A 10566-nucleotide genomic window follows, 5' to 3' on the forward strand; every position below is an offset into this window, starting at 1 on the left:
CTTCAAAGGAGGCGTTCAACTACACCCGTTCCTCCTCCTCCTCCTCCTCCTCCTCCTCCTCCTCCTCCTCCTCTTTCCCCCCTGATCTTCCCTGCTCCCTCCTCTCCCACCATCTCTTCTTCTGCCTTTCGTCCTCCGACAGCCTTCTGAATCATTCCTCTTTCTCTTCCTCTTCCTGCTTGCTTCTTTCTTCTGGCACTTCGTCCCTCTCAAATTTCATTCCATCAACTTTCCGCTTTCCCCATTACCTTCCAACCTCCTTATCCTCTTTCTCCCTCCTCCTCTCCTCCCTCCTCTCCTCCCTCCTCTCCTCCCTCCTCTCCTCCCTCCTCCCCTCTTGTCCCCCCCCTTTCCTCTCGTGCTGCCCGCGTTCATCCTCACATTCATATTGTTGTCAACAAGGACGAGGCAGCGAATGTCAAACTTTCTTCCCTTGTACAGCAGCGGCCGCTCAATGTACTTCTGCACGATCACCTGCCGTACGCCTTCTGTCAGAGTCTGTGGCAATAGGGAGGGAGGAGGGAGGAGGGAGGAGGGAAGAGGGAGGAGGGAGGAGGAGGGAAGAAGGAAACGAGGAAGAATATTGAGGGAGGGAAGGACGAGGAAGGAGGGAGCAACGAGGGTTCAGGACAACTGGAAGGAAGGCACAAGAGGAGCAGGAAGGGGTGGAGGAGGAGGAGGCGGAGGAGGAAGAGATCAGTTACCTGGCTGCCTACTTGCTTCTTCTTCAGGTGGGTGTCGACATCGCTGAAGCCTCGGAAGACTCGGATTCCATTCCCTCTGTTGTTGTTGGTTGGTTTCACCTAGAGCTCCAACTTCAACTTCCCCCCGTTCACTGCTCTCTCTTCTCTCCATTCCCCTCCTCCTCCCTTCCCCTTTTCTCTCCCCCCTCTTCTCTCCTCCTCCTTGAAGTCTCACAATCCAAATGTTTCTTTCGCCTGCTGTGTTGGTGTTTGAGATGGCATCTCCCCGGGACATCTGAAATTCATCGGTCACCAAATCTCCTCCTCAACTTTCTCCTCTCTCCTCCTCTCTCCTCCTCTCTGCTCTCTCCTCCTCTCTGCTCTCTCCTCCTCTCTGCTCTCTCCTCCTCTCTGCTCTCTGCTCTCTGCTCTCTCCTCCTCTCTGCTCTCTCCTCCTCTATCCTCTGTCCTCCCTCCTCATTCACCTTGGAGTGACTCGACTTGCTCGGAGACTTCATGCTTGCCTTCGACCCCGTCTTGGAGGAAGAAGCAGTCCTGGACGCTGACTCGCTGCCTGGCTCATCGGTACTCGCAGCTAGACAGAAGAAGTGAGGAGGAGTCGGGGGAGTAGCTGTGGCACACAGGGAGAGGAGGAGGGGAAGGAGTGAGATGAGGGAAACAAGTGAGAGAAGAGGAGGAGAGTGGGAATGGAGGAGGAGGAGGAGGAGGAGATCTCGTCTGTTCAGACCTGAGAGGCTGTCGGGATGGTTTTCACCACTCCCAGCCCCATCCTTTCCTGCCTTGTCATCTGCTCGGCATGAAATCACCCAGTTCTCCTCCAGGAGGCGACTCGACTCACTTCCTTTCGAGATCTTCGCCGAGCTTTGAGAGGCTCCTTGCCCCTTCAGCTTGCTATCCAGCTGCTTGCACACCTGCGACCCCCGTCACCCGTCTGCTTCCTCGATGCTGCTACAACCTTGCAGAACTCGGCATACTCCGGACATGCTTCTCCCACTGATATCACAAACTGCAAACACGTCAGTTGCAAGGTAACAACATCCCTCGACCTCACAGTCGGCGGAGCAATCTCATGCACGTTAATTTTCCCTGCGCAACAACACCGTGAGCACGAATCGAGCGGTCAAAGCCTGGACTCACTTCTCACAGTATGATTTCAGGTTGAAATACAGCTCGTTCTTCCTCCCGATGCACGTCAGTCCGTCAAGATGGTTCAGGTATTGTTTGTTTCCCATCCTCCTCACCCACTCTGCGACTGACCGCTGTCGCACCTGCAACACATTCATCATCCTGACCACGTGACTAGCAAGCGCTTGCCTGCAGCCACTTCAAATTGAGCTCAGGGTCGTCCTCCTTTCCCAGCTCCCACCATGGTCGCCTCTCAAGAGTCTTTCGCACTAGCTCGCTGTTGTTGCCAGGGCCCACAAAGAACGTGAACTTCGACTCCGAGCCGGGTGAGTTTTCTTGTTTGATGGCTTCTTTCAGCGGGACGTCGTGCACCATGTCGTTGACGACAGGAAGGAAGGCAGGTCCGAGCCCAGGGTTAGCTTCTCTCGCTCTTGCCTTGTTCCTACCTGCAGAACGGCGAGAGAGTGGTCATGGCATTGGAAACAACTCAAACGCTCCAACGTCTTGTTAATCAAGTCCTTTTCATCCTCACTATCTTTTGACTAGAGTCTGACATGTTGTTGATGATGATATTTCTCTGGTTCTTCTCAACACGTCAGACATTCGAAATAATCGCGATGTTCTCACTTCCTGATACTGAAATCTCAGTTGTTGACCTTAATGCTTATACTCTTCCTCACCATCGCCATCACTAACACCACCACATGGTCACGATTATGTCATTCTGATCAGTTTGATCATGTTATCACCACCACCACCACCACCATCGTTTTCCCTTCTTCCTGCCAACCCCTGCATTTCGCTTGCACCATCTCTCTATCTTGCTGGTCAACGGCCGATGTGTAACCGAAAGAAACGGTTACTCAGTGACTGGCACTACGGCAGGTGCCCGGCACTGCACCCGGGCCGTAGCACACTGCGGCGGCACGGACTGTATCCCGGAGTCCGGGCCGGCGACGGCGGCGGATGTTAACTGAATCAGTCTAGCCATTTAGATCGAAACTTGAAGGCTCGAACGGCGAGAGTGAACTTTTTCATTTAGTATATCAAAATATCGCAATTCAAGGTATGATCGAGCGCAGTGCAGACAGTTGTTCTTTCCTCCCATCACAACAGAGAGACAACATCATTCTTGTCGTCACAGCCTCTGAAGTTATCAGCTGAATCTATCAGGTGAAAGCATTCCGTTCACTGGACAATGCACGATCCTGACGCACTTCGAGCAGACTCCCAAGGAAACTGTTGACCGTTCCTGTCCTCAAGGATGACCTTCCTTCCGTCCTTGGTGAGAATCTTTCCGTCCTCAGGGTTCACGAGGACGAGGAGGGGAATACCGTTCACTCCGATCTGACCAGCAATCTGATCCTTCAACGACCTCTGGGCGAAAGGCAGGGCGAGCCATGGCATCTGCGAGTAGTACTCCTTGAACTGCGCTTCTGACTGATCGGAAGATAGGAACACAATCTCAAACTCCTTTCCCTGCGACTTCATGGTGCGATAGGTCTCCGCCAGCATCGGGGTGAAGGATCGGCATGGAGGGCACCAGTGCGCTGAGAAGTACAGCCCGACTACCTTGTTCGACCTCAAGCTACTGACAGCCACTTCCTTGCCCTGAGCGTTGATCAATGTAGCGTTTCCAAAATACTTGTCCATAATACTTGTCCTGTCACAGGAAACGTTATATTATGGAAAGAAGGCAAACGAGCTGTAGTTTTCTGCAACTAGATTTGTTCGTGCTTTTGTAGTGCAGGAATTCCTTCACTGCTTGCGATGATTGCGAGAAAGCAGAACATCACCACAGATACAGCAGACACAAAGGGGAGAAGGCAAGGAAAAAGTAGGATCTTTGCAGGAATCGAGGTGAGCTGCACACAGTAAAAGAAGAGCCAAGGAGGGTGAGAAGAGTGAAGATGTGGTTGTGAATGGCAGAACAACATGACAGGAGTGATCATGGGGAAGAAAGGAGGGTTGTGGAAGGCAGGGAGTCAAGGAGGGACAAACGGAAAAAAGGGTGGGAAAGAGAACAGTTTGGGGCATCAAGGTAACCGACGAAAAAAGATAGCAGATATGAGTGGAGAGGCGAAGAAAGGCGAGGAGAAAGAAGAAGAGAGGAGAGAGGAGAGAGGAGAGAGGAGAGAGGAGAGAGGAGAGAGGAGAGAGGAGAGAGTTGATGTGAGGCGACAGAGAAGGGGAGAGAGAAGGAGAGGTGCATTTTAGTACACATCGAGCGCATTTTATCAGGCAGTACGACTGGGAGTTTATGGAAGGGGTGTACACTCACAAAACAATATTGAACGCTCCGATGGGAATTACACATAAATTATTGCAAAATGTATTGAATATACAATATTTGCCATGGCTAGTTTACAGGATTTTATAGTAAGGAGACACCTTCTAGAACCCTTATCCCTTTGTCGCTATGGAGCGGCAACTTCGTTGTTGTTATTACTGCTGCTGCTGACCGATCCTAAACCTCTTCACATCGTCGTCGTCGTCGTCATCGTCATCATCATCAGCAGCAGCAGCAGCAGCAGCATCTCGTAAACTCTCTATCGTCCTCTTCTTATATTTCCTTGTCTCGTGTTCTGTTGATGTTGTTCCTTCTCCATTCCCCATCGCCATCTAGCTCACGGCCTTGATGAACAATGCCGTGTCGCCGCACGCTTCATGTAGACATGTTCATGGCGTTTGTTGAAATAATATCAATTGAAAGAGAGTATAAGCATTAAGAAGCTCTTTCATTTCCAATAGATCCCTCCCGAACTCTCCAAAAGAGCCTTTAGAGTGTTCAATACCTCCTGCGAACATGCTCAATTGCACGCTTCGATTTCTGTGTGACAGCAAGGACTACCTGCTTTACGCGCATGGATCCTTCACCTTCCTCCTCTAGAAATGCGACGATCAATGCATGGATCTGGATAGCGACCAACATAAGTATACAGGAGGAGCAGGCTGCTGTTGAGTACCGTTTCTCGGGCTCCCCCATCGGCCAGCATGTCTCCATCGGCGATTTTGGTAAGAGCGCGGACAGCTTCCAACTATGAAAGATGTCAGTAAAGATCTCATGTGAAGATGTCAGGAAAGACATCATGGAAAGACATCATGCAATAGATATCATGAAATAGATCTTCCGTAAAGATATCATGGGACAGATGTCATGCAAAAAAATCATGGAAAAAATGTCGTGTCAAGATATCATGGAATAGATGTCATGCAAAGACAACGGAGCACAGCTGAAAATAATCGCCGTACCCGAACATCAAGAACCGCGTCATCCAGAACTCTGCAAAGAAGCAACTTCCACGCAGTTTGCGATCCTGGCAAGCTATTCGTCAACGGGTAGAACCAGCCAGACACAATCAAAACCTCGAGGACAAATTTTTGCGACCAATTCAATCGCTTCGCGAGTTAGCGCCTGTGTGACCGGGGCGGTAAGAGGCAATGACCATGGAAGGACTTGAAACCTGAGGGTCGCCATGTGGCTTGAAATATTCCTCACCCCTCAGATCCTGGGGCGAAGCGTCAGCCTCGTAGCTTCTATGTTGAAAGCGGAACGACCTTTTTGCGAAGAATATCAAAAGCAATCTCGATCGCAGTTTGATCGCTCTTGATGGCCTGCATACACCAGTCAAGTCCAGCTGCCCTGTGATGAAACCAAGGTTTCACCTTAGTCGCAAGACATCTCAATGATTGCTTTCGAATATCAAAACACTCATCCATCTTGGCTGAGCGTGCAAGCACGGTTACCTATCAATCCGTCAGGAACCTTTTGTGGACGACCGACCTGCTCTTACCACTTTCGGATCTCCCACCAATCCGAGCTTCGAGATGACTAAACAAGCAGCATTCCGAACAGATATTGATTCCTGATCCGCTTTCAAGTCATCATACCATCTCAACACAGGTTAAATTGGCTCATACTCGTTTGTCCAGCAGAGCCCCACACGCGGCCTCGATTGCTTTTCTATGTCCGACAGGAGCTTTCACGAACAAGGTAGCCAGCAGCTGCCTGGAACAACGGAACATCACATGAAATTCACATAGCATCACATCAGAGATATGACATTAATGACATCCAAATGCTCCCTGGAAAACTAGCGGCCGGGTCAATGTACTCACCTCTTTTTAAATGCATCTCGGCAGCCTCGCAGTTCCATCAGTATGATGTCCACCTCATCCAGCTTGCATACACAAGTCAAGAGCAACTTCGATGAGCAGGCGAACATACCAGATCATTCATTCCTCTTCCGTCGCATTCGACCGCTCTCTTGAAGGAGGACGTGGGCATCGCTCGCATGGTCGCCCCGTCCTCCTCAGGTTTCCCAGGATCGTTCTTGACGCCCCTGAGCGAATACAAACGAGTACTCCCCTTAGCTGCTCGACTTGCTAGTGCCCTGTTGCCTTGCAGTCCTTCCACCGGGAACGAGCCCTCCAAGGATGGAGGAGAGAGAGCACGTTGCCGTCGCGCCGACTGCTTGTCTGTTGCAAGTGAACTGAAAGCTGCTTCTCCGAATCTTTTCCCCCAAGTTCCTTCGTCGGCATTGATTTGCATGGACAGTACATTCCTTATCGATCGAGCGGATGCAATTGCAGCACTTGACTTCTTTCCTCTCTCCTGCTCGCCCCCTCGCAGCGTTAGCAACCGTGCCCCTCGTTCCGGATGACCTTCAGCTGCCTCCCCCCGTTGACAGTCTTTGCAGCAACCAATAATCGAGATCTCTTTAGCTTGATCCACCTTCCTCCCTCCCTGCAACTTGACTCTCTCACATTGCACCCCTCGACTGCCGTCGCAGCTGCAACCCTCCGCCCCTCCTGTTCGCTGAGTCGGCGTTCTATAGGACCTGATTCTGTTCAGACAATCAACCATGACATGCAGATTGTTCGCTGTCTTCACGCTTGCGAGGTTCACTTCCATGTCGCATGACGCTACCAGCAGCGACGCCATCGCCACCATGGTCATGGCGCAAAAATCCTTCCTGCCCATGGCGCGTTGCACTACCCGGTAAACCACTACCCAATTTATGGTACCACCCACCTTGGCTGGATGGACCCATGACATTCGTCCATATACCCCTTCTTTCAAGCTAATTTTCTATCCAATAACACCCCTTAATCAACACCCCTACCCCCAATTATACCTTCATCCCCACCCCTTGAACCTCTTTCATTTAACACCCTGGTCCCCATTCCAATCCGAGGACCCCAGTAGCTCACGGGGATCCTGACTACCCACCCACCAATACAGAGAGTAATTGTAGTGATATAACCGGTACCTTTATTTTTTTGTTTACCCTACCCCCACAAACAATTGTTGCGATCCTCAGCCGTTACAGACGTTTCAACTCGTTATGGAACACCGTCAGACGTTTTTTATCGTTACAGGAATCAAACGGTCGAAGAGTATTCGGCGACCTTCTGAAATGCCGAGCAGGCCAGGGCGGGGGCGGTCAACCCCGAGGACATGCTCTGCTCTCGCTACCAGCCATCTCGCATCAGCCTCCTCCTCGTCTTGCTACCCTTCCCCTTCCTCTCCTCTCCCTGGTGCTCATCCCAAGCAATCTGCCACTCGTGGCTTCAAGGGGTTCGGATGCTCGGGGGTGCTCTTGGTCGCGATCCTGGCGACGATGCCGCAGGAGAGCTCCTCCTTCATGATCTCTGCTCCGGCTCCAAACTCAAACAACCTGGGCATGTGGAGATCGTACAGCATGTTGAAGCAGGCAGGAACCACCTCACGTGGGCTCACGCGGATTCGAGGAGGGTCCATGAGCGCGTCGGAGAGAGTTCTCTCTTGGATCTTTCCCAAGGCCAGCCCTCCTGCCTACGTGGTTCCCAAGTACGTGCCTCCTCTGGTGACTACCTCCCTCACCCTTCTCTACGGTATCTTAGAAGGGATCCCGGCATTGTTCGCGGCCTCGCTGTTGGTGTCCCTGCTGGGCTTCTATAGGGTGACATGGTTTTTCAGCCTGGGCTACGGTCTTTCAATGGCCTTCATGTCCTGCCTCTCCCTCTTCTTCTTCTCCGTCATTCAGGGCGCGTCCATCCCCTTGGTTGCCATGCTGCACGCCAGCCTGGTCATCGCATGGGGAGTTCGGCTGGCTGCGTTTCTTGCATGGCGAGAGTTCAAGGCCTGGCCAGAGTCCAAGAGCCGATACGTCGAGACGAACAGACGGACTGGACTGTCCAAAAAGATCTCCACCTGGGTGTTCGTTGCGATCTTCGACTCGCTTCTCTTTGCTCCCTGCCTCTTCCACATGAAGACTCCGTCGAAGCTCGAGGTCCTGTCGTGGTTCGGAGTTGTCCTGCAGTTCGTGGGGCTGCAGGTAGAGTCCTTGGCTGACCAGCAGAAGAGTCTGAGCAAGCGCGAGCGTCCCGGTCAGTTCTGTCAGGAAGGCCTCTACAGGTTCTCTCGGCATGTCAACTACCTCGGCGAGATTCTGTTTTGGTCCGGCAGCTACATCGCGAGCCTTGGGAGCCTTAGGAATCCCTTGCAGCTCCTGACAGCCTCAGCTGGGTTCTTGGCGATCTTGGGCGTCATGGTGGGAGCCACCAACAACCTTGACAGGAAGCAGGTGACTAGCTGTTGAGCACACGTCGACTGCTGCTGACGTGGTTGACAACCAGTTTGACAAATACAACGGATCCCCCGAGTACCAGAAGTACATCAAGGAGACGCCGAAGCTGATCCCCTTCACCAGGTGCCTGTGGTGCGACAGTCTTGTGCCATCGGCCTGACCCTCGTGACGTGTCAGGTGTCAAACTCTCGACGAGCTCAAGTCGGATGTACGTCCCTCGACGTCCGACTCGCTCCCGTGACCCGGTCATGGCAGGCGGACAAGGCCCGGAAGAAAGACGAGGCGGACTCGAAGCCGACCACGGTGATGACAAACTCTTCCTGGTAGAGCCCAGCTGACGCCCTGCTAGCCCATCGAGAGCAACTACTCCAAGAGGAAGCAGCCCTGGGACGTGTAGTGGGCGAGCTGGAGGGTCGACGAGCCTGCCAAGTGTGAGTGATAAGGTAGATTGATGGAAGGGGGTGATAACAATCAGGTTGTAGTGGTAGAAGTGAAGGACGAGGGTCAGAGGCGGGAGGAGGATGGATAATTCATTAAAATTATTTACATGCAAGATCTCTCCTCCTCCTCCTTCCCCTCCTCCTCCTGCTCCTCGATCTCCTGCTCCTTTTCTTCTGCTTCTGCTCCTCCCCCCACTCTTCCTCGTCCTCCTGCTCCCCTGTATCCTCTCCTACAATCCGAACATCCTCTTGAGCTGTGTGAGCTCTCGCTCAACCGCCCGGTCGAGCCCGCGGGTCGAGCTGGACCTCTGCTGGGCCCGTGTGGAGCCGTAGTCCGCACGTTTGACCGGCGCCACGTGGCTCCTTGACCTGCAAAGTCCATGAGACAGCTCAGCTCTAGCTGGGGTCTGCCAGTACCTCATCGCGCTGGAGGGCCTCCTGTGCTCGTGGACCTCCAGGTCGTCGCTCTCGGACGGAGTGCTCTTCCTCCAGGAGGAAGGGGACGCGCTTCTTCTCCCGCTCATCCTCCTCAGTCCCTCGCTCCTCGCCGGCGCCTCCTTCCCCTCCCGCGCCCCCCGGGCTCGCGCCGCCTTCATTCGCTGCATCTCCTCCTCCCCGCTCTCCGATGATGTGTCCTGCGCCTCCCATGCTCTCCTCGTCTCTTCTGCTGCCGCCGCTGCTGCCTCACCTCCTCCTCCTCTGGCCTGGGTCTGCCGGCTCCCAGCTGGATTCTTTGCCTTCCACTCTTCCACCTCCTTCCTCGTCGTCGCCATCTGCTCCTGCAGACGCTGCACTGAGCCCTCCAGCTCACTGCCAGCAGGTCAGGGGACGACGACGAGCCTCTCAGCGTCTCACCTGCGCTTGTCCTCCCCCCTCGCCGTCGCCTCGCACTTGCTCGAGATCTCCTGCTGGCCAGTCAGCCACCGCAAACTCATCTCGACCCACCTTCAGTGCTGCCCTGGTGGAGTCCAGCTGAACTCTGATGTCCTGGAGGTCAACAACGACCGGAGCTCCGCCCGCCTCCTCCAGCTTCTCCACCCTCGTTGACAAGGCCTGTAGCATCGTCTCGACCTGCTCAGAGATTAGGAGACAAGAATCAGGAGGAGGAGGAGGAGGAGGAGGAGCAGGAGGAAGAGAGAGGAGAGAGTGAAGAGGTAACCGAGAGAGAAAGGGAGGGGGGGGGGGGGTAAGGATCCTTTTGCAGCTCCTGCTCACCTTCCTTGCGCTCTTGCTCGCCGCGTCCACCTGACCAAGGGTACCCAAAAAAAAAGGGGGGGGGGGGGGGGGGAAAAATTAAAAAGGTAAGGAAAAAAAAAGGGGGGAAAAAAAGAAAAAAAAAAAAAAGTAACGGAAAAAAAAGGGGGGGGGGGGGGGAAAAAACCCTTTTTTTTTTTTTCTCCCCCTCCCACGATTTTCTCTTTTTGTGTCCCCCGCTTTTTTTTTCTGGAGCTTCCCGGGGTTTGAAAACCCAATTTTCAAGGGTGTGGGTTTCTTCTCTTTTTTTTCCTTTAAAAAAAAAAATTCAAATTTCCCCCCTTTTCCCCCCCCCTTGACCCCCCCCCCATTTAAAGGCCCCTTCTTCCCCCCGGGCTTTTTTTTCCACCCCGCTCGCGCGGAACCCCCCCCCGTTAAAGAATCCCTCCTTTCCCTTTTTTCCCATTTTAAATTCCCCCCCCCCCCGGGGGGATTTTCTCTCCAAATGTTCTCCCCCCCCCGGGGGGGGAG

At 53.2% G+C, this 10566-nt stretch overlaps 4 protein-coding genes across 4 annotated transcripts in view; 1 reads left to right on the top strand and 3 right to left on the bottom strand.

The window, feature by feature from the left end:
• Positions 1-2204, bottom strand: part of GUITHDRAFT_104162 (hypothetical protein) — a gene marked incomplete at both ends in the record, with an annotated part of 5416 nt that extends 3212 nt beyond the window's left edge. Inside the window, 9 exons of the mRNA XM_005837275.1 lie at positions 382-474; positions 705-803; positions 1169-1278; positions 1432-1491; positions 1543-1615; positions 1660-1710; positions 1756-1790; positions 1849-2018; positions 2071-2204. Coding sequence (XP_005837332.1) covers positions 382-474; positions 705-803; positions 1169-1278; positions 1432-1491; positions 1543-1615; positions 1660-1710; positions 1756-1790; positions 1849-2018; positions 2071-2204 — 825 coding nt within the window. The remainder of the gene's footprint in view (positions 1-381; positions 475-704; positions 804-1168; positions 1279-1431; positions 1492-1542; positions 1616-1659; positions 1711-1755; positions 1791-1848; positions 2019-2070) is intronic.
• Positions 2205-2846: 642 nt separating this feature from the next.
• On the bottom strand, positions 2847-3494 carry GUITHDRAFT_151288 (hypothetical protein). Its single transcript, XM_005837276.1, has one exon. The coding sequence runs from the start codon at positions 3480-3482 to the stop codon at positions 3018-3020; it is 465 nt and encodes a 154-aa protein (XP_005837333.1). The 5' UTR covers positions 3483-3494; the 3' UTR covers positions 2847-3017.
• Positions 3495-4617: 1123 nt separating this feature from the next.
• GUITHDRAFT_135494 (hypothetical protein) lies at positions 4618-6813 on the bottom strand (the record flags this gene model as incomplete). The annotated part of the gene is made up of 10 exons (XM_005837277.1): positions 4618-4680; positions 4796-4867; positions 5082-5146; positions 5254-5293; positions 5388-5444; positions 5496-5576; positions 5624-5695; positions 5751-5838; positions 5949-6010; positions 6058-6813. The coding sequence occupies 10 exons, from the start codon at positions 6811-6813 to the stop codon at positions 4618-4620; spliced, it is 1356 nt and encodes a 451-aa protein (XP_005837334.1).
• A 778-nt stretch (positions 6814-7591) lies between these two features.
• On the top strand, positions 7592-8561 carry GUITHDRAFT_67072 (hypothetical protein; the record flags this gene model as incomplete). The annotated part of the gene is made up of 2 exons (XM_005837278.1): positions 7592-8398; positions 8451-8561. 2 exons carry the CDS (start codon positions 7592-7594, stop codon positions 8559-8561), a joined length of 918 nt encoding a protein of 305 aa, XP_005837335.1.
• Between the last annotated feature and the right edge of the window lie 2005 nt (positions 8562-10566).

The sequence above is a fragment of the Guillardia theta genome (genome assembly GCF_000315625.1).
Source record: "Guillardia theta CCMP2712 unplaced genomic scaffold GUITHscaffold_15, whole genome shotgun sequence".
NCBI lineage: Eukaryota > Cryptophyceae > Pyrenomonadales > Geminigeraceae > Guillardia > Guillardia theta.

Excerpts from the sequence above, each read along its gene's own strand:
- GUITHDRAFT_151288 (XM_005837276.1), bottom strand. The coding sequence starts at position 3,482 with ATGGACAAGTATTTTGGAAACGCTACATTGATCAACGCTCAGGGCAAG.